Source organism: Labeo rohita, chromosome 13, assembly GCF_022985175.1.
Source record: "Labeo rohita strain BAU-BD-2019 chromosome 13, IGBB_LRoh.1.0, whole genome shotgun sequence".
Classification (NCBI taxonomy): Eukaryota; Metazoa; Chordata; class Actinopteri; order Cypriniformes; family Cyprinidae; genus Labeo; species Labeo rohita.
Genome location: NC_066881.1, coordinates 22013895 through 22035804, shown reverse-complemented (window position 1 = coordinate 22035804; position 21910 = coordinate 22013895). Strand labels below are relative to the sequence as shown.

Genomic DNA, 21910 nt, shown 5'->3' with positions numbered 1-21910 from the left:
ACACAGCTGAATAGAATTTTTTTCAAGTTTTTTGGATTAATAGAAAGTTAATCTGAAATAGAAATCTTTTGTAACATTATAAATGTCTTTATAAAGCATCCTCGCTAAATAAAAATAAAAGTGTTAATCTGTATTATCCCATATTTTTATTGTGAAAAAAATATTTTACAGTATTACTGCATTTGCTGTATTTTGGATCAAATAAATGCAGGCTTGGTGAGCAGAAGAGATGTCTTTAGAACATTAAAAACCTTTTTAATGTTTTTTTTTTTTTTTTTTACTTTTGACTGGTAGTGTAATAGAAATACAGAAGATGTAGTTAAAAAAGAAAAGACGAAGTAAAGAAAACGTTAAAACAGTAGAAATAATTTAAAAAAGCCTTTTTCTATTTCTTATTTTGTTTAAAATATACTGTAATGTTTGTTGTTTTGTTTCCATCCAAGTAAAGTTATTGGCTGCTGTATAAGAGTATACTCAGGGTTAGAGTAATGTGCAGCAAAAATCTTCAGTATGTAGACTAAAGTAAGCAAGGCAAGGTCTTTAGTTTAATGGAAGGCTTCACTGTAGTTTTTATTCCTGGAAAATAACAGTGGAAATGTTTAATAGCTTTTTGTACAGTAGGCAGGGCTTTTAGGTATGAGTTCTTACAGAAACTGTGATTTTCAAAAAGAACCAACCATGAGAAATACCCACTGGAATAAAATCAAGTAGATGGAAACCTGTGTTTGCCACACAGTTTTACATCTAACTTACTCATGATGAGTAATTATGAGTCATTTATGGTCATCAGATTATGGCCAGATCTGCATTTAGGTAACGTTACATTCGAAAAATGAGCTCAAGTTAAATTCTAAACATTAATAGTTACTTTAAAAATACTTGAGATTAATAATTACTACTTTCATTTGTTTCATTCATAGCCTTAACAACATGTTCAGTTCAGACTTCAAAAGATTCCACGCTAAACTCCGCCCACACCTACATAACTAACTTTTGATTGGCTCTCCAGAACCTCGTCTCCAAGATACACCCAATGAACTCTAACGGGAAGTTACAATCCTCCCTTAGATTAATGATTTATAATACTGCATATGTCTGGTAGGGTCGATAAACTATGAAACATAATATATATATATTATTCATCCTTATTAATGCTAAAATATTTTAAACCGGAAAAATGCTACAGGAGGTTTAATATAAAATATGCAAAGCCGTTACAGGAAGGACACGGTTTTTTCCGTGTCGTGTTTGCAGTTTCACATAGTTGCGCATCGTTCCGAGGCTTTGATTGGTTGAGCGCTGAGATGGGGAGGTCGGAACGTCATTCATTGCGGACTCGTATGAGAGGAGGGTCTTTTTCACAGTACTCTTCACAGAGCCTAACAACCTGTTCGATCTCAGAGCACACCGTGCTGTCTGTAGCTGCTACCTTGTCTTTGTGAATGTCTGAAATGGCTGCATACAAGCTGGTTCTCATTCGCCATGGCGAGAGCTGCTGGAACCAGGAAAATCGCTTCTGTGGTTGGTTCGACGCGGACCTGAGCGAGACAGGGGCTCAGGAGGCAAAGAAAGGCGGTCAAGCTTTAAAAGGTTTGTATAATATTATATTTTACAGCGTTGTACATCTGCCGTCCTAAGTATATCAAAAGATTAGATCTAGATTTGTTGAAAAGACATGTACATTTTGTCTAAATTGAGTATCCCTTTATCCGCTTTGTGTTATTAATGTTTGCATTGAGAATTTTATGTTTTAAATAAGAAAAATCAAACCGGAAAATTAAAATGACTTTCAGAAGACTGTGCATCCCCAGCACAGCCCCGCCTCCGACATGACGTGTGTACGCTCTGAACCAATAAGATGGCGGTTTGCCTTTTACTGACGGGTTGAGGGCGGGGCCTATCTGATGGCGAACGTGCTACACAGAACGTGATTTTATTCACGTGCTGAATTTCCCAATCAGTAAAGTGAATTTTTGACGCAATTAAAACAGTTTTGTGTATATATTATAAATTAAAATATTTTAATAATTACTTTTAATATTCTATTTTTTTTTTTTACAAATAAATGATGTAATATTAATTTGTATAGTTTTTAATTCCGTATTAGGGCTAGCTGTATTAAATAATATTTTAATAATAAGAAAAATATGATGTACTATGCTGTTCCATATTAAGTCTATACTGTGTCTTTGCAGATGCAGGGTTTGAGTTTGACATTTGTTATACCTCGGTGCTGAAGAGGGCCATCCGGACGTTATGGATTGTTTTGGACAGTATTGATCAGATGTGGCTGCCTGTGCACAGGACCTGGCGCCTGAACGAACGCCATTATGGTGGTCTCACTGGGTTAAACAAGGCCGAGACTGCGGCCAAGCATGGTGAAGCCCAGGTTAAGATTTGGAGGCGCTCCTATGACATCCCTCCACCAACTATGGATGAAGATCATGACTTTTACAGCATCATTAGCAAGGTGGGGACTTCAGCATCTTTCTTTTATTATGAAATGTACTCTAAACCCAAATGCATATTTTAGATGTATTTGTCATCATAATTAGTCACTTCCTCTTCTTTAGATTCCATAGAGTCTCAAAATACATAAGAAACAACAACTCATAAGTGTATAAATGCACATGGTGTCCGATAGCTGCCGCTCTAGAGGATGTGCTTAGTTTTGAGCTTTGTGAATGGATGATATTGCCCAATGACAGCATGCCTATCAACTTTTTTTATTATCTGCATTCTTGTGTCCTGTATTACGAGTCATTTTAACATGTATTTTATCCCAACTCATGAGTCTTAAGACCAAATTTTCAGTTACGTGTTGCAGCACGCTGATGCTACGCACTGAAATTGACGTCCAAGTAGTTAATCAGTGCAAAGACTCAGAAAACAAAGGTCAATCCTTATTTGTATAGGAAACCGCTTACAAATGTTGATAACATTCCAGTTCTCTGGTTTTCCTATGATCTGGAACAAACAAACAAGTCAAGAATTTCAATTAGACTGAACGAGCAGCATTATTACAATGCTCCAATTTTATGTTTTGTGGGATATCTGGTCTTCCTACAGGACAGACGTTATGCTGATTTAACCGAGGACCAACTGCCTTCTTGTGAGAGTCTGAAGGACACTATTGCACGGGCGCTACCCTTCTGGAATGAGGAGATTGTGCCTCAAATCAAGGAGGGAAAGAGAGTGTTGATTGCTGCTCATGGAAACAGTTTGAGAGGCATTGTGAAACACTTAGAAGGTAATTATCCCACAGTATCATTTCAATCCATTATTTAAGGTTCCCACTATTTTTGAAATCTTTTAAATATGATTTCCAGGTTTGGAAAAGTCAAAATCTTTAAAAAGATAAAATCTTTAAAAAAGATTGTGTATAAATGTTGCATGAAAATCCTTCCATTTTCCAAACTGCCTGTTCTAGGGTTGTGGGGATGCTGGAGTCTATACCCAGGGTTGCCAGGTTTTCACAACAAAACCCACCCAACTGCTACTCAAAACTAGCCCAAAACTAGTCCAATCGTGTTTCGAGGTGGGGGGGGTCCCCTGTTAAAAATGGCATTTGGCGGGGTTCCCCTGGTTAAATTCGCATTCCAGGGGACAAATATCATGTTTTTGGGGTTGCTTTAACCCGTGGACATAAAAAAAAAAAAAAAACGCAGCAACAATGTTAAAGTAGCCCAATTCCACGGGAAAACCACAGACTTAGCAACACTGTCTATACCAGCATTTTAAACAATAGGCAGGCTTATGATGGTTTACTAAAACTAAAACCATTAAAAAATTGTTATTTGTAAGAAACATTACCTGATATAAAATATATATTTAAAAAAATATATATTATTTTATTTTTATTTTTTTTTGCCAAGGTATATCTCGTTTTCATTTATTTCAACTTTTACTAAAGTAACTAAAATTAAAACAATAAATTAATAAAAAAATATTTGGACATATTTAAAAAAAAAAAAAAATGGTAAAAATGCAAAAACAAATTACTTAAATGTGAAAATAAATAAATGACTTGTGAGGTCACCCCAAATTATTTAGATTTCATTTCTTCCATAGTCTTATAGTTTGTTTCCTCACTCACAGGTATGTCTGAGGAGGCCATCATGGAGCTGAATCTGCCCACAGGCATCCCTATTCTTTACGAGCTGGACAAGAACCTGAAACCCATCAAGCCCATGCAGTTCCTTGGAGACGAGGAAACTGTTCGCAAAGCCATGGAGGCTGTGGCAGCACAGGGCAAAGCCAAGAAATAGAGTATATACTTTTAAATTATACATCAGCACTGAATTACTTTAAACAAGACTTCCGTATTAAACATCAATGAGACAGAGCTCTATAGAATAAGTATATACAAGTTTAAAAAAATGGGACCTATATGTAACCAGCTTGAAATGTTAGAATTTTGGAATGGTTGTGAGTATTTATTAGTTAAACAGTTTAGGACCACACATTTTTGTTTGGATTTGTCTATGTAATTCATTCCATAATTAACTTTGTCTCCACTTTATTTTGAAGAATATGTTTGGTCAAGTGTTGTCAATGTATGCATCCCCAAATACATTTCTTTTCACATTAAACCAATGTTGAGATGTATGCTGGTAAATGTAAACTTGTGTCAATTATTGTTTATTTGAAGATGGTTTTGCAGTGCTTTATGCAGATTGACTGCTGAATTTAAGTAACAAATCTTAACTAATGCTGTTTTAGCATTAGTTATTTACACCAAACATAATTTATGATTTCATAGCCAATCCATGTGGCCTAAAAGAAATGGGCATCCATTATCATACTAGCATAGGCACATTAATACTTATCAATCACTTTTTGAACGTCAATGATATAACATGTCTCTTCAGGCCTTGTTCCACATCCTTCAAATATCTGATTTGAAATACGTTATTCTGCTCCACAAACTTCTCAAACAGATGAAGGCCACCTCCTACTCCAAAATAGTGAGATTTGGTTGCCAAATAAACAATACCATTCTCATCAAGCAGGTCATTAAACACATTATGCAGTGAAGAGTAGTAGTCTGTGTTGTATATGGTTTCTGATGTGAATATAATGTCATATTTCAGCGATGGGGTTTTATTTCGCACAAGTCCGAGAAAAGAGTTCCAGTCGCCTGAGAAGAAACCACAACGATCTACTAATTTCTCTGATGCATTCAGGGCTTTCCTCTTGGACGGTGGGCTGTCATTTTTCTCATCGTTCTTATCATCTTCTTCACAATTGAGAAACACATTTGGTATTGTTAATTGCTCTATCACAGTGCTGTTATAATCCTGGAAGTCCACTTTTGTGGCTCCTCTCTTTAATGCAAGTATGCCAAGTAGACCTGCTCCACAGCCCAAGTCTAACACTCTTTTTCCAGTAAAGGTCTCACCTTCGTCATCAACGTACTCAAGAAGATCGTAAGTGCATTCCCATATCTTAAGTCCACCCTCATAGACTCCAGAGATGAGGTCAGAGTTTTGATTCAGTGTTTTGGACAGTATCTCCTCACTGTCCTCTAGTTCAGAAGCGGTCTTCTCAAACACTGATTCATTGAGATAGAGAAGGGCAGGCAGGGCACCTATAGTGATAGTCTCAGGCACCCAGTTATCAATTTGGGACAGTGGATCCAACAAAGGTTGGTGCTCCACAGCATCCTTAATATTCTTTGATACGGTTGAACTGGATTCCTATAAAAAAAAAAAAAAAAAACACAATGTGCATTTGATTTTGACAGATGCGATCACAACTTACTTTTTGATTAACGTTAGCGTTTTAACTACACCCACTGTTAATATGGAAAATTATTCAGTCCTAAAGTTTACAGCGTGCTGTATTGCAGCATTAGCAGGTTTTAAAAAGCTAATGATATATTCCCTTACCGAGCACTTAAGATCCACATCTTTTGCTTTGTCGTCTTTGTTTTCTTTATCGTTTGTTTCGTCTGTCTGTAAAGGAATATCGAAGTTAAAACTGAATGCCATGTCTTATATTATTTCTACCCTCGTAGTGCCTTAGCACGTGTGAACGTCTGCTATCGTTGTTCGAATCCTGATTTGGAACGAAGCTTTCGAGTCGGATCTTTTCCATGAATCAGTTAAACAGGTTTAGAAATAGATCTGAGGTATTTAAACAGCTTTTTACAAAAACACATTGAATGCAATTTATAGCTGTGTTTTAAATAAATAAATGTTTTATTAGTTTTTATGAAGTGATTATTCATGACTGCAACGAGCTGGGATTAAATTTAACTACATACATGTAACACGTAAGCAGCACGTAAAATGCCTTTTTGGAGCAGATTTGAACAAATCCGCTAAAAGGCTATTAATAATAAGACTATATCTGATGAAAGACTCACTGAATTGTTTTTGAGTCGTTCCTTTGAAAGGAAGCGTTCGAAAGAACCGATTCGCGAAAATGACTTGGACATGAATCAAACTGCAATTCCCACAATTCTTTGCTGCAGTTTGATTTAAATCCTATGAACAAATCGAACTGAAATACGTTTAATCAATAAATACCACATAGTGTAACGTAATTTTGATTATTAATAAAAAAATATAGATTATAAAAATATTCCCATATAATGTTTCCGTTTTCCACTTAAACTCCACTTCCCAGAATTCCCAGCGTGACAGCTCACATCTCTGAGCGTCAGTCAGACAGACAGTAGATGAAATCAAAGGGATAGTAACTACTCCGTCCATTTATTTGTCTCCGTCTGTCCCGAAAGAAAAACCTTTCGGCGTTATAATGAGTTGATTTTATCCCAGTTTTAGGAGAAGGTCTTGGGCAGGTAAGACAACCGACTGTATACATTTCTGCCATGCTGTGCTTTTTGATGTTTAGCTTTTGCTGTTTGATTTAGTCAGGTCGAGGTACTAAACATCACTGTACCTTTGTTTTATCACTGAACGGTATACAGAGAAATATATATAATATACATATCTATGTGTATGTATATGTATGTATCTATGTATGTATGTATGTATGTATGTGTGCGTATTAGATAGATAGATAGATAGATAGATAGATAGATAGATAGATAGACAGGTGTATATATTGCAGATATTATATTTTGACCAATGTACTTGACACTATCTGTGCATTTTTTTTCTTAATAATAATTTTAGAGACACAGACTTACAATCTGTCTCCGAGATTATAGTCTGTTTATGACATGGGGGGGATGGTGTATGATGTTGACCATTTCAATCCAAATCTCACAGTGTCTATTATCCACTAAAAACATTAACATGTCTTTTTAAAATGTCTTTAAAAACATTTCAATCATACGGGTGGTGTTCCTTCCACATTCACTAGTGTGATCGGAATGTAGAACACCCAGATCCATAGTAAACATGTATGAATTTTACAGTGTCTGGGCATGCTGTACTAAGAATATTTAGAATTCTAACCGGGACACACCTGTATGATTAATAAATTCATTGTTTTAAAACTGGCTTGCCACTGATTTTATGGCCTTAGTAAATTTTAAATAACAAAGTTTCTCTTCATCAACCCAGATCTGTGTTATGCATATTTTAATCTTAAGTCACATCCAATGATTTTTTATGTGACGTTTGAAATTCTTCTAGTAAGAATGGTTTGATTCCAACTACAAATCGACAGAAAGACACTTTAGTCACTAGCCTAACCATCCCTGTTTTGTTTTGTTTTATTTTTTTCCAAAACCTACGTAAACTTAAAAGGGCGGGGTGTTTTAGGTGCATTGTGTCAGTGCAATCATGTAAAGTATGCTGAACATACTTCTGTATATTTGTATTATGTTAGATAATTGAGGGGTATCAGAAAACTAAACCATGCTTGCATTATTAGTTTGGATCAGTCCACACCAACTGCTTAGATGGATACTTGGTTAATCTAATTGGCTTACGGGTTCAACACGAGGGGAACTGTCAGTGAGCAAATTTCAGAGGAACTTGCTTGTGCCGATATTCAGGATGTTCGAACAGATTATCTAAAAGATAAGATCTTGTCTTTACAGGGGCTGAACATGCGTCCCTGCTCTTCTGTCATGCACCTGCTGCTGCGATGCCTGCGTGGGTGTGGCAGGCACGGTCGCAGTCACATGCCCAGAAGACTGAGGCAGCCTGTGAGCTACATCAAACTGATCTTCAAATCCCTTTATTTTAACTCACTCACTAACTCTGAAGTGGTGCTGGACTGCATCCTTGAACCAGTGTTTTGGATGGTGGAGGTTGTCACACGCTGGTTTGGAATGGTACACATTTTATTTCTCATAATCATGTTATTTTGTTACAATGTCTGTTTGTTTCTCTTACCCTTTGCTTTTTCTTTTCTCTAGGTTTTTGTATTTTTAGTAGTAGCTCTTACCAGTTCTGTGGTTTTCATCGCTTACTTCTGCCTTCTTCCGCTGGTCCTCTATACGTACTCTCCGGGCTGGATGATGTGGCACATTTGTTACGGGCATTGGAACTTGGTCATGATAGTCTTCCATTACTACAAAGCCACAAACACTCCTCCTGGATATCCTCCAAAGGTTCGGCACCCCTTAGATCCAGTAGAGCTGATGGATGTGTTAAGTGTCATTCATGACCTAACAGTTTCTCTTTCTTTCCTCACATTGCATTCAGATGAAAAACGATGTTCCATTTGTGTCGTTCTGTAAAAAGTGTGTCATTCCTAAACCAGCACGAAGTCATCACTGTGGCATTTGTAAAACGTAAGAAAGACACAGTTTTCTCTGTCTAAACATTTAACTGGTGACTCAGTGTCAGCTGCATTGTATACTATTATTGTAAGAAACTCCCATGTATCTAAACATACCTGTATCTTTCTCTACAGCTGTATTCTGAAAATGGATCATCATTGCCGTATCCTTTTTAAATCAGCATATTGTACATCTTCTGGAAAAAGTTTACCAATTTGGTCTTATATTATGTTTTTACACTGTTAAACATTCAGTTTAAAGGAATAGTTTAGCCAAAAATGTACAGTTGTGACCCTGGACCGCAAACCCAGTCATAAACAGCACGGGTATATTTGTAGCAATAGCCAACAATACGTTGTATGGGTCAAAATTATCGATTTTTCCTTTATGCCAAAAATAATAAGGATATTAAGTAAAGATCATGTTCCATGAAGATGGATCCTACTGTAAATATATCAAAACTTAATTTTTGATTAGTAATATGCATTGCTAAGGACTTCATTTGGACAACTTTAAAGGTGATTTTCTCAATATTTAGATTTTTTTGCACCCTCAGGTTCCAGATTTTTAAATACTTGTATCTTGCAAATATTGTCCTATCCTAACAAACCATACATCAAGAGAAAGCTTATTTATTCAACTTTCAGATGATGTATAGATCTCAGTTTCAAAAAATTGACCCATATAATTGGTTTTGTGGTCCAGGGTCACAAATTTGTCAATATTTATTCACACTCATGTTGTTGCAAACCTATATATTCCCAAGCTGTATTGCATTTATTCATTATAATTCCATTGAAATAACTGACAACAGTTTCCAGAATAGAGTTCAACAGTTTTTTAAATTATAACCTATAAAGCTTTAAAAACAACCAACTGTGAGCTATGAGGTTGTACACTGTTGGCATATGCTTTTGTTAAAGCCATCAGCTCACATTATTTCTACTTATTTTTAAATAATCATGTTTACCAACAGAATTCCTTGTGAAAAACTACTTTACCCATGATTCTGAAAAAAAAAAAATCCCTATTAATCAGAGAAACTGAACAAACAGATTGGCCCAAAAGAACACTTCAGCCCCCACGCTCCCATGAAGCACTGCAAATGACAAATGACACTCTCAAACTACTTAAATTTTTGTATATGTATTCATTTTGCAGTGAACATGAAATATATTGTCTCTATATACATATTCAACATCTTTAAATCAGTAGTTTTATATTTATCCATTGCTTTTTGTTATGATTGTTATTCACAGTTCGTCATGTTGTAGTTCAGAATTGTGAATTAGAATTGGAATTGGAATTAAAACCTTTAAAGGTACAGTTCACCCAAAAAATTCTCCCTTCTGTTGAACATGAAAGAATGGGGAAAAAATAGTATGGAAGTCAATGAAAACAGAACTTTTTTGGTTACTCACATTTTTCAATATATCTTCTTTTATGTTTAACAGAACTATCCCTTTAGCACTTTTAAGTTCTTCTATTATTGTATTTTTGTCTGATTTTTAAATACCTTTTTGCTTCAAATCAAAATTTCTAATATGAACCACTTTGTTGCTGTTCGGAGACTTTATAAAAACTCCTATGGGAAAAATACTGAAATGGACAGGCATTGCTGCTTTGCAATTTCCCTTGAGTGTTTCACAGGGGGGAAAAAAGTAGTAAAGGTTTGGAATGACATGAATATGAATAAGTGACAATCAAATTTACATTTAAATTGAATTTAGATAGAATTGAACTTAAAATAGGTGAGTTATTCCTTTAACAACCCAAATGCATTTAAGCTTTTTCCACTTCTGTGTAGTTGACTCCTTAATTATTTATATTCAGCTTGGCTTAACAACTGTGTTGGCCATTACAATCATCGTTACTTCTTTTCCTTTTGTCTCTTTTTGACTTTGGGCTGCATGTATTGTAGCATCAGCGGTCGCTATTTGTTTATCGACGCATACAATGCCATAGACGTAAGGCTTTGTTTATTTTTGAAGCATTTGTTGTTTTGTCTTTGTCTTTGCTCTTTTCCATTCAATATTACTTTGTCTTAGTATCATAACATTTTGATTCTTTCACTTGCTCCCAACTCTTGGAAACACCTCAGTGGGTGTATTTTTTTTCTGTACTTATTCTAATGAATGAAGAGTTTTTTCCCTCTTAAGATACTGTTTATCTCATTTTTTTCTGAATGGTTGTGTCTCTCCTTTTCTCTTTCTGTTCTTAAAGTCTGGTGTAGTGGGCATGTCTTAACTGCCAGCTGTCTCTCTGCCATTCCATAGCAATTCAGACACTTGGAAGCGGAGAAACAGGGCGTTCCGGTGACAGGGATTGGGTTGCTCATCGGCATTGTTCCGTCAGAAGGCGTGGCTGGGAAGGGAGTACAGGTGGCTCAAGTCGTTTTTCCTGCTGTCATTAGCTTTAGAGCTGATGAACTTTAGACTTTTTAAGCTCTGCTTGGTACAATCTGGTGTACTAGAATTTCCATTTAGCTTGATGATAATAAGAAATGTTTCTTAAGAACCAAATCAGCATATTAGAATGATTTCTGAATGATCATGTGACACGACTGGAGAAATGGCTGCTGAAAATTCAGCTTTGCCATCACAGGAATAAATTTCAGTTTTAAATTATAATACAATAGAAAACAGCTGTTGTAAATAGGACTGTTTTACTGTATTTTGAATGAATACATGCAGCCTTGGTGGTCATTATGCTTTATATTTTGAATAATATAAAATATTTTTTCTTTTCTGATGCTTCAACCAACACAGGAGGTTTCGCAACCTCCATACACCTACAAAGACAGAATGTTTCACAAGAGTGTTATCTACATGTGGGTCCTCACAAGGTACATCTGTTCTTTCACTGCGGGCCCAATACTGGTTTGACTATTTCTGTAGACTCACATCTTTTGTTATGTTTGCTCTTTTTCCATCAGCACAGTGGCAGTCGCCTTAGGAGGTCTCACATTGTGGCACGCTGTACTTATCACACGTGGAGAAACCAGCATTGAACGCCATATAAACAACAAAGAGGCCAAACGGTTGGCGAAACGTGGAAGGGTAAGAGTGTATTCAGGCTATTCAAAATCAAAATCTTGACTAACTGTTTACATAGGGATTTGTCATTCTTTCTTTATCTGATTTAACCTTTTCCTCTCTTTTTAAAGGTCTATCGAAATCCTTTCAGTTATGGTAAACTAAACAACTGGAAGGTGTTCTTTGGTGTAGAAAAGAGAAGGTGAAATGATGTGATTATGAATTTTACATCCTATTCTGCAGTCTGTAAGCTGTGATTTTAATGTAAATTCTTGTAATTGTCTTCACAGTCATTGGCTGACACGTGTTCTCCTACCCTCTGGACACACACCATATGGTGACGGACTGACATGGGACATTTACCCTTTTAAAAAAGACATGATGCCAGTCTGAGACATTAAAGACTTGACTGTCTTAGTTGGCGATGACCAACATGCTCATCAGGGTGAGTTTCACCTGCTGTGCCAAGGCTGAATGCAGAACCAGAGGCCTGGGAAAATGGGAGTCTGCAGAGTCCAGATTTAGACTGATCTCACTGGATGACTTTTGCTCTTTCTGGCCAAGTGAAAGGGCTGCTTTCCAAAAAAATACCATGCATATTTTGGATGTTTCTATCAATATTTTGTAATGACGTCTATGACAGTTGTCTGTGTGATCTATGGAAGATAGTGTTTTTAAAGGGATAGTTCATCCAAAAATGAAAATACTTTCATGATTTACTCACCAAGTTGTTCCAAACCTGTATAAGTTTCTTTTTTTCTGTTGAACACAAAAGATATTTTGAGGAATATTGGTAACCAAACAGTTAATGGTAGTTATTGAGTTACATAGTATGGAAAAAAAATACTATGGAAGTCAGTGGCTACTGGCAACTGTTTGGTTACCAAAAATATATCATCTTTTGTGAAAGAAAAAGGTTTGGAACAACTTGAGGGTGAGTAAATGATGACAGTATTTTCATTTTTGGGTGAACTTTAAAGCTCAGTTTGTAGCCATGTGGGGCTTAATGTTTGATTATGTAAATATGATTTTTAACTTATTTATATCACAATATCATTATTTAAATGCACTGAAATCCAATACTTCATTTCCAAGTCAACCACATCTGAAGAAACTTGCTGAGAATTTTATTACATGTTAAATAAATGTTTTGGTTTTTAGCAGCATTTGTTGTTTCATCATCTTACAGTTTAGGTTTTTTAGTTTTAGCTTTAGTTTTTCTTAGTTTAGACATCTATAAATGCGTCACTGTACATTACATATATTACTGCCTTTAGATGGCAGTGTACCATCAATTTTTTTTTTTTTTTGTACCAGGTCAGTTGTGATTAATAGCAAGTACAGTTTTATTGTTGTATCTGTAGTAGCATTTCGGAAAATGTATATGAATATACATTTTAATTAATATTAATTTTTATTGTAGAATTGAGATTTGTTACCCCCTGCTGTGCATCTGCTGTTTCTCCATAGCGCTTTAAAGGAGAACTCCACTTCCAGAACAAACATTTACAGATAATGTACTCGCCCCCTTGTCATCCAAGATGTTCATGTCTTTCTTTCTTCAGTCTTAAAGAAATTAATTTTTTTGAGGAAAACATTTTAGGATTTTTGTTCATATAATGCACTGCTATGGTGCCCTGATTTTGAACTTCCAAAATGCAGTTTAAATGCGGCTTCAAACGATCCCAAATGCAGTTGTAATCGATCCCAGCTGAGGGAGAAGGGTCTTATTTAGCGAAACAATCGGTTATTTTCATAAAAAAAATACAATTTGCATACTTTTTATTCTCAAAGGCTTGTCTCGTCTTGCTCTCCCTGAGCTCTGTGTATTCTGGCTCAAGACAGTTAGGGTGTGTCGAAAAACTCCAATCGTATTTTCTCCCTCACCTTCAAAAATTATTTCAAAATCATCCTACATCACTGCAGAAGTACCGACCCAGTCTTTGCAAAGTGAACATGCAAAGAAGATCAAACACCCTTAATAAAAAAAGGTAAAACAGCGATGTTTGAAGTTGAGGAAGAACATGAGATGGGAGTTTTTCGACATACCCTAACTGTCATGAACTGGGAAAAAAACAGTTAAGGCAGAGTACGACAAGGCGAGCATTTGGCATGATAAAGTATATAATTGTATTATTTTTATGAAAATAACTGATCGTTTCGCTAGACAAGACCCTTCTTCCTCGCGTTTGGGATCGTTTGAAGCCGCATTTAAAACTGCATTTTGGAAGTTCAAACTCGGGGCACCGTAAAATAGTCCACTATATGGAGAAAAATGCTGAAATGTTTTCCTCAAAAAACATAATTTCTTTACGACTGAAAAAAGAAAGACATGAACATCTTAGATGACAAGGGGATGAGTACATTATCTGTAAATTGTTGTTCTGGAAGTGGACTTCTCCTTTAACAGATTCCTCCGCCTTGTTCACGATAATCACTGAACGAGCGCCCTCTAGTCGTAAATTTCTCTAGTTCTACACTGATTTATTCTTGAGGGGTTTGAGTGTGGATTACTTCGTGATGTATGTGTGTGTTGAGCTCAGAGGATAATTAAATATCAAGTTTAGATTTGTATTTTCTATTTATTGACTGCATTAGTGTGATAACTTTGTCTTAATGGGCGGTCACTAATCAGCTTAAGGATTGTGTCGACTCAGCGGAATACAACGGGCTTGTGTCTCCCCTCGGACAATGCATCGAATAACTTCAAATAACATTTAACTAGACACACACTTTCTAATTCAGATACAAAATATCATTTGTTAACGTCATTGACTTGGACCTGGATCCTGTAGAAATGCATTTATTCGGGCATCCAGGCATCTGAGGCTTGGTCCTGATGTGGGTTTGAGTGATGGGAAGTTGTTTGGGAGTGATACGTCAAAGGTCTCACCTGTCCTCCAGGAATTCTTCCAGATATAGCGTCAAACGAAGAGGTAAGGGTTGGTCTGTCGAGGAATTCTGTTTGCAAATAATTAGTGTGAATGCACAGGCTATGGTGTTCCTTGAATGAAAAACGTATTTGTGACTCTGGACCACAAAAGTCTTATGTAGCACGGAGATGTTGATTTTTCTTTTATGCCAAAAATTATTAGGATATTAAGTAAAGATCAAGTTACATGAAGATATTTAGTAAATTTCCTCCCGTGAATAAATCACAACTTATTTTTGGATTAGTAATATGCATAAGAACTTCATTTGGACAACTTTAAAGGTGATTTTCTCAAAATTGTAATTTTTTGCACCCTCAGATTTCAGATTTCAGATTTTCAAATAGTTGTTTCTCGATTTATACAGCTCAGTTTTGTTCAAAAATAAATTTGTGTCAAAAAATTAACCTTATGACTAGTTTCTTGGTCCAGGGTCACATTTGTTTTACTCTATCTGCATTATAAATATATATATATATATATATATATGTATGTATGTATGTATGTATGTGATATTTAGAGAATGTGTCACTGTAAAAAGGCAAGATCTTTTATCATAAGGGTTTTCTATTATTTAAAATACCAAAGATGTCCATTCTCATATAAGAGGACCCTTATACTAAACATTCAAAGGAGTCTATAGAATTTCTTGTATTAAAAATGAACATTAATGTGCCTAAATTATTATCTGAAAAATATTTAATTTTTGTACTGTTTGATCATTTTATTTATTTTTTAAATCTATTTATTGTACATTTTTATTTACTTGTTATTTGTTATTTATATATTTTGCTTTCTTTTTTTTTTCTTTTTTTTTTACTTAATTTATCTAAACATTCCATGCACTCCCTTGTGGCCCCTTGGGGGTCCCCGGACCCTATTGTGAAAACCCCTGTCTTAGATTACCAAAATCGCCTTAAAAACTTCTAGGCACAATTTCAAAATGGGTAGTTAGGGTCAATTTTCTTTCTTTTACACAGGTATAACTTACACTGTGGAACCCATAAGTTCCTGCAGGAACTCTGAACACTATTACTGGTTTCTTAAGTATCCCTACATAAAAGATAACTCTCCTTTTTCCTTGAATTGCTTCATTTTGATAGCACAATGCAAAGACGATTGACATTGGAGATTATATAAACTTCTTGTCTGCTTAAATGTGAAATGTTCTTCCTTTACCTAGAAATCCATTAGGATTTGGACATCTTAGATTAGATGTATTTGTGGAATTGCTTGGGTGCACCTGCTCTGGACAATCCTGGGATTTACAGTTTATTTTTGACTCTCCGTCCTGGTCTAAAATAGAGCCGTCAAGATTAAGTTTGTTGTTAAAAGTCACTCATACATCTAAACCCAAGCCAGGGATTGTAAAGGCAAGGACTATTTCTTGCTTCTAGAAACTATCTTGGTGATCAGTTTTGATGTAAATTTGTTCAGTTGTTATTTTTAGATTCAGAAATCAGGTGATGGGCGTGTACATTTTACAAGAAACTATACTAAGCTACTAGCTGAAGGTCAGAGTTTTACTGTGACTGGACATCTTGTAGCACCGCACATGTGGAGTCGATTCTCTTTCAAACCCCTACATGAAGTCATAGGAGCGACTGTTCGATAACTTTTCACTGACTAGAGGAGTAAGTGACCGCTCAGACCATGGGAGTTGCAAACTCGAGAGACTATCAACCAACGATAACAGTTGTGCTGAAAAGTAAGTCGATTAAAGGACACAATTACTAGCAGTGTGCAAGATAAGACCTGGTAAGATTGTTTAGAGATACTTCTAGAGCTGCTGAGGTTGTTGATATACAGTAGCATACTTATTTTTTAGTATAAGAGGCTAAACGAAAAAAAAGTGTCATTCATGCAGATATTACGTTTTTTAGTTATGCTAGCAGGTGTTGTTTTGTTTGAAACCATTTTATACCTGTTCTGTCACACCAAAGTTCCCTGCCTTGGTTCATCCTGCCAGTGGAAAACAAATTAAATGAACATTTTAATCTCCTGTATTAATAAATGAAATGGATTTGTAAGTCCACAAAATGTCAGATGGACTGACCATGTTTCGTCAGTTTGATTTTCGTGAGTGTGGCGTTTCGGTATTACTTTAAATGTGTGTTAAACACGTACGGTATAAGCCAGCATATATTTTTATATTCTTTGTTTATCAGAAGAATTCATCATGGCACGATGAAGTTTAGTGAGTAGGGCTAAATTGTTTGATATTTGTTTATTTATGTTATGAAAATTTTGTCTGTTGTGGTGTGTTTGTTTTGTGCCATTCTGCTCTTGTAAACTCTCATCTATCTAGGAGTGATGCATGATGGGAAAAGGCCACTAAATCCTGTTTTGCATCACCCGATTAAGTCTTTAATCTCAGACACTATAAATAATTTGTTTTTTTTATTTTATTTCTGCAGTGTGTCACAGTGACCGCTGCTTTGACTCAAGACCAAGTTATTACAATTGTGATGAAGATTCATATGTTTCTTTTGAAATCTGTGCTGTGATTTTGTCACGTTTTGTTTGTATACAAATGATTCAGCCTCTTACGTTCTGAGCCAATAGCCTTCAAAGGGATTTCCCTTTGGCGGACATAAGCTCTTCGTCTTTAGTTGACATTGAGCTGGTCTGGCTTGACTGTTGAGATTTAGGTTGTGGTTTCAATGCCATATACACTACCAGTCAAAAGATTTTTAATATTCTTTAAAGTAGTCTTTTTTGCTCACCAAGCCTGCATTTTTTTATTCAAAATACAGCAAAAGTAGTAATACTGTGAAATATTTTTTACTATTTAAAATAACTGCTTTCTATTTGAATATATTTTAAAATTTAATTTATTCCTGAGATCAAAGCTAAATTTTTAGCATCATTACTCCAGTCTTCAGCGTCACATGAAACTTCAGAAATCATTCTTATATGCTGAATTGCTGTTCAAGAAACATTTTTATTATGATTATTATCAATATTTAAAACCGTTTTGTCAGTTTTCTTTAAAGAATAGAAAGATCCAAAGATCAGCATTTATCTATATACAGTATACAATATTATATACAATATACGTGATACGATATGGGAATTAATACTTTTATTTATTGATCAAAAGTAATGATAAAGACATTAATAATGTTACAAAATATTTCTATTTCACATAAATGCTGTTCTATTGAACTTTTATTCTTTAAAGAAACCTGAAAAGAAATCTACCCAGCTGTTTTGTTTTAAAATGTAATGTAAGTGATTACATTGTAAAATATATTCAAATAAAAAAAACAGTTATTTTAAATCTTAAAAATAAGATGCACTGTTTTTGCTGTACTTTGGATCAAATAAATGCAGGCTTGATGAGCGCAAGAGATTTCTTTAAAAACATTACAAATCTTACTGTTCAAAAACTTTTGACTGATAGTGTAGCTTCATAGTTCTTTTAAAAGAAAAGTAGTTATTAAACCGGCATGTTGTTGTGCGACTTTAAAGAGTCGCTACACGTCAAAGAGAAGCTTCTACCATGGAAAATCTGATTCTTGGAAAGATCCACTGAATCTCATTTGGGCAAATGCAGTGATGTCACATACACTATGTAAGACGTGTTTGTTGTCCTAATTCTTTAACAAGAATTCAGGGCCGTTTTTGCAAAACAGGATTTTTACACGTCATCCGGATACATCAGTCAGACCACTTAATGCATCTCTAAATGATCAGGTGACATTTCTACATTGATGACTTTTTCTCCTGTAGGACGCAATGAGCCTTTGAAGAAAGATAAGCCCAAGTGGAAAAGTGAATATCCAATGACAGAGGGCCAGCTGCGCAGTAAAAGAGATGAATTCTGGGACACGGCCCCAGCTTTTGATGGCCGTAAAGAGATCTGGGATGCGCTGAAAGCTGCAGCTGTAGCGATTGAATGTAACGACCATGAGCTGGCGCAGGCTATTGTAGATGGAGCCAGCATCACACTGCCTCATGGTAAACATTTAAACAGCATTTTAATATACAGATCTAGTGCAAATGCTTCTGTTTCGCATTTTGTGTAATACTACTTTTTTCTTATAAAATTGCATTATTATACACTACCAGTCAAAAGTTTTTAGACAGTAAGGTTTTTAATGTTTTTAAAGTCTCTTCTGCTCACCAAGACTGCATTTATTTGATCCAAAGTACAGCCAAAACAGTAAAATTTTGAAATATTTTTACTATTTTAAAAGCTGTTTTGTATTTGAATATATTTTAAAATGTAATTTATTCTTGTGGTTTCAAAGCTGAATTTTTAGCACAATATTACTGCTTTTGCTGTATTTTGGATTGAATAAATGCAGGCTTGGTGAGCAGAAGAGAGTTTTAATTTGTTCTAATTCAATTTGTTTTAAAAGAATTAGTACTTTTGTTTAGCAAAAATGCAATAAATGGATCAAAAGTGACAGTAAAGACATTTGTAAAGTTACAAAAAATATATTTTTCCTATAAATGCTGTTCTTTTGAAATTTCTGTTAACCAAAAACTCCTTTTTGCACAAAAACATTAAACAATAAGAAGAAGAAGAAAAGTTATTTGAGCATCAGATCAGCATGTTAAAATTATTTCTAAAGGATCATGTGACACTTAAGACTAGAGCAATGACTGATTGAAGCTAAAATAATTGAAGCTTTTGATTTGCTCTTTCAGGGTCCCTTATGGAGTGTTATGATGAACTGGGGAACCGCTATCAGCTCCCTGCATACTGCTTGGCACCTCCAGTCAACCTGGTGTCTGAGGGCAACGATCGTAATGTGTCTGAACACTCTGAGCTACAGGAGAAGAAGGAGAAGGAGTTCCAGCTGAAGGTGCGTCTCTCCACCGGAAAAGACCTTCGCCTCAGTGCCACGATGGCCGATTCCATCCGTCAGCTGAAGAAACAGCTTCAAACTCAGGAAGACATTGATGCAGCCAACCAGCGCTGGTTTTTCTCTGGAAAGCTACTTACGGATAAAACACGTTTACTAGACACCAAAATGCAGAAGGACTTTGTAATACAGGTCATTGTTAGTCAGCCCATTATTCCCAACTAAACACACAAAACTCTGAACCGGGTCTCAGTGAACTCACACCATACGAACGCTTTATATGTTTCCATTATATAAAGCCATTGATCAGGTCTTGAGTTATAACACTCATCCTTTCCAAATATTAAGCACAAACATTTCTTCAAGAAATGTCTATTTTCTTAAACCTATGAGGAGCTGAAAAGGCCAAATATACATGCATATAAGCATGTGTAAAGCTTTAATATAGTTCCACAACAATCGGAGAGCATATTCATAAGACTGTGCTAAATCAGCTTTTAAGTTTACTGTATGCTTAACAAACCATTGTGGCATACTAAGTTGTGTAATACTCAATTAGATACTTTGCCTTCATGGTTTTAATATCCTTACATATGTCGTGTGGATATTCATTTCCATATTCTATGTGGTACCAATTGCCTTGATCCTTGATTGAGTCTGCTGTCCATTGCTGAGCAAAGCTATTTACTATCAACAGAGTGTATGGATTTTTAAAATCTTATTAGGACAATAATCATAGACTGTTTTGAGATGTATACATTTTTATGTTAAGTATCTGTGTTATCTGTAAAAAAAAAATGGTCATTTGTATACATTTGTTTGTAGACATGCTTTTATAATTTGTTGTGGAGAGACAAGTTATTTATTTATTTCTAATAAAAATGCATTTTAAATGAATAAGGTTTGTAATCGATGATGAAACAAAACAACTATGTCTAAATTGTTACTGTATATTGTAACATTTAATTTGAACGTTTCATTATGAAACAGAATTGCATAATTACGAATCTGGAGGAAAAACACTGTCAACATTTTACAAGTTTTTATAAAATTTGAATTTTGAATTTTCTATTGAAAGGTTGACTTGCTTCATTTATGAATTGGCTTAAGTGAATACAAGTGAAATTGTGTTGACAATATTTGCAGCATAATTTCTGCAGAAAGGATTTATTTAAGAATTTTATTTAAATATGATGTGATGAAATTGAATTAAATAGCAATTTTAATAAATGTATCAATGTAAATACCAGTGCATGATTTATTTTTAACACCATGTTTTAATAAAAACCTATAAAGATATACGTCTGACTGACGAACTCTTGTTTCTTTTCCTAATGTCAACGTATCATATGCCCTGTCATGTGTGAGTAAATTGAATCCTTTTTGTTATCCTTTGATCTTTTAATATTTGATGTTTTGAATGTATAGTATATTTTATATCAGTGCCTGCACAGTGGTGATTTGCTGCACAATGGTCCAACAGCGGGAATAATAATTAAAACTGTTAAAAATTTAATTAGTAACAGTGTGATAGGGTTATGCAAAGACCCAATATTTGCAGTGTTGACCCTTCCTTTTCAAGACCTCTGCAATTCATCCTGGCATGCTGTCAATCAAACTTCTGGGCCACATCCTGACTGATTGCAGCCCATTCTTGCACAATCAGTGCTTGGAGTTTGTCAGAATATGTGGGTTTTTGTTTGTCCACCCATCTCTTGAGGATTGACTACAAGTTCTTATTGGAATTAGAGTCTAGGGAGTTTCCTGGCCATGGACCCAACATTTTGTTGTTTTGTTCCCCGAACCACTGAGTTATCACTATTGCCTTAAGGCAACCCCACTGGTTGAGAACCACTGCCTTAAGGCAATAGTGATAACTCAGTGGTTCGGGGAACAAAACAACAAAATGTTGGGTCCATGGCCAGGAAACTCCCTAGACTCTAATTCCAATAAGAACTTGTAGTCAATCCTCAAGAGATGGGTGGACAAACAAAAACCCACATATTCTGACAAACTCCAAGCACTGATTGTGCAAGAATGGGCTGCAATCAGTCAGGATGTGGCCCAGAAGTTTGATTGACAGCATGCCAGGATGAATTGCAGAGGTCTTGAAAAGGAAGGGTCAACACTGCAAATATTGGGTCTTTGCATAACCCTATCACACTGTTACTAATTAAATTTTTAACAGTTTTAATTATTATTCCCGCTGTTGGACCATTGTGCAGCAAATGAATCGCGCATGCGCATGGCCGCCGATAATGCCAATTCCAAATTATAGCAATAGCCTAGTAATGATAATAGGCCTATACTGATGATAATAATAATAATAATAATAATAATAATAATAATAATAATAATAATAATAATAACAATAAAGCATGTAGCATCATATAATTATATAGCAATAGCCTAGTAATGAGG

The 21910-nt window shown here is 35.2% G+C and overlaps 4 protein-coding genes across 6 annotated transcripts; 3 read left to right on the top strand and 1 right to left on the bottom strand.

Moving 5' to 3' along the window:
* Positions 1-1327: 1327 nt before the first annotated feature.
* Positions 1328-4624, top strand: pgam1a (phosphoglycerate mutase 1a). The gene is made up of 4 exons (XM_051126202.1): positions 1328-1590; positions 2196-2470; positions 3070-3250; positions 4099-4624. Exons 1-4 carry the CDS (start codon positions 1443-1445, stop codon positions 4266-4268), a joined length of 774 nt encoding a protein of 257 aa, XP_050982159.1. The 5' UTR covers positions 1328-1442; the 3' UTR covers positions 4269-4624.
* Position 4625: 1 nt separating this feature from the next.
* On the bottom strand, positions 4626-6046 carry mettl18 (methyltransferase like 18). Its single transcript, XM_051126201.1, has 2 exons — positions 5892-6046; positions 4626-5699 (listed from the first exon to the last, which is right to left on the bottom strand). Exons 1-2 carry the CDS (start codon positions 5991-5993, stop codon positions 4833-4835), a joined length of 969 nt encoding a protein of 322 aa, XP_050982158.1. The 5' UTR covers positions 5994-6046; the 3' UTR covers positions 4626-4832.
* Positions 6047-6656: 610 nt separating this feature from the next.
* Positions 6657-12902, top strand: zdhhc16a (zinc finger DHHC-type palmitoyltransferase 16a). 2 transcript variants are annotated; one of them, XM_051126198.1, is made up of 11 exons: positions 6657-6808; positions 8021-8257; positions 8342-8536; positions 8631-8719; positions 8842-8870; positions 10541-10674; positions 10984-11088; positions 11476-11552; positions 11643-11766; positions 11874-11944; positions 12033-12902. In XM_051126198.1, the coding sequence occupies exons 2-11, from the start codon at positions 8030-8032 to the stop codon at positions 12133-12135; spliced, it is 1155 nt and encodes a 384-aa protein (XP_050982155.1). In that variant the 5' UTR covers positions 6657-6808; positions 8021-8029; the 3' UTR covers positions 12136-12902. The 2 variants fall into 2 exon arrangements, with proteins under 2 accessions (XP_050982155.1, XP_050982156.1); XM_051126199.1 differs by lacking the exon at positions 10984-11088.
* A 1199-nt stretch (positions 12903-14101) lies between these two features.
* Positions 14102-20720, top strand: ubtd1a (ubiquitin domain containing 1a). Of its 2 annotated transcripts, none has more exons than XM_051126428.1 (3): positions 14102-14678; positions 18408-18635; positions 19332-20720. In XM_051126428.1, exons 1-3 carry the CDS (start codon positions 14597-14599, stop codon positions 19712-19714), a joined length of 693 nt encoding a protein of 230 aa, XP_050982385.1. In that variant the 5' UTR covers positions 14102-14596; the 3' UTR covers positions 19715-20720. The 2 variants fall into 2 exon arrangements, with proteins under 2 accessions (XP_050982385.1, XP_050982386.1); XM_051126429.1 differs by lacking the exon at positions 14102-14678 and adding an exon at positions 16050-16380.
* The last annotated feature ends 1190 nt before the right edge of the window (positions 20721-21910 follow it).

Coding starts and splice junctions, on each gene's coding strand:
- pgam1a (XM_051126202.1), top strand. CDS start 1,443: ATGTCTGAAATGGCTGCATACAAGCTGGTTCTCATTCGCCATGGCGAG. Junction 1,591..2,195: donor AGGCGGTCAAGCTTTAAAAG/GTTTGTATAATA, acceptor GTGTCTTTGCAG/ATGCAGGGTTTGAGTTTGAC. Junction 2,471..3,069: donor TTTACAGCATCATTAGCAAG/GTGGGGACTTCA, acceptor GTCTTCCTACAG/GACAGACGTTATGCTGATTT.
- mettl18 (XM_051126201.1), bottom strand. CDS start 5,993: ATGGCATTCAGTTTTAACTTCGATATTCCTTTACAGACAGACGAAACA. Junction 5,700..5,891: donor ATGTGGATCTTAAGTGCTCG/GTAAGGGAATAT, acceptor TTTTTTTTATAG/GAATCCAGTTCAACCGTATC.
- zdhhc16a (XM_051126198.1), top strand. CDS start 8,030: ATGCGTCCCTGCTCTTCTGTCATGCACCTGCTGCTGCGATGCCTGCGT. Junction 8,720..8,841: donor CACTGTGGCATTTGTAAAAC/GTAAGAAAGACA, acceptor CTTTCTCTACAG/CTGTATTCTGAAAATGGATC. Junction 11,553..11,642: donor TACATGTGGGTCCTCACAAG/GTACATCTGTTC, acceptor TTTTTCCATCAG/CACAGTGGCAGTCGCCTTAG.
- ubtd1a (XM_051126428.1), top strand. CDS start 14,597: ATGGGAAGTTGTTTGGGAGTGATACGTCAAAGGTCTCACCTGTCCTCC. Junction 14,679..18,407: donor ATATAGCGTCAAACGAAGAG/GTAAGGGTTGGT, acceptor TTTCTCCTGTAG/GACGCAATGAGCCTTTGAAG. Junction 18,636..19,331: donor CAGCATCACACTGCCTCATG/GTAAACATTTAA, acceptor TTGCTCTTTCAG/GGTCCCTTATGGAGTGTTAT.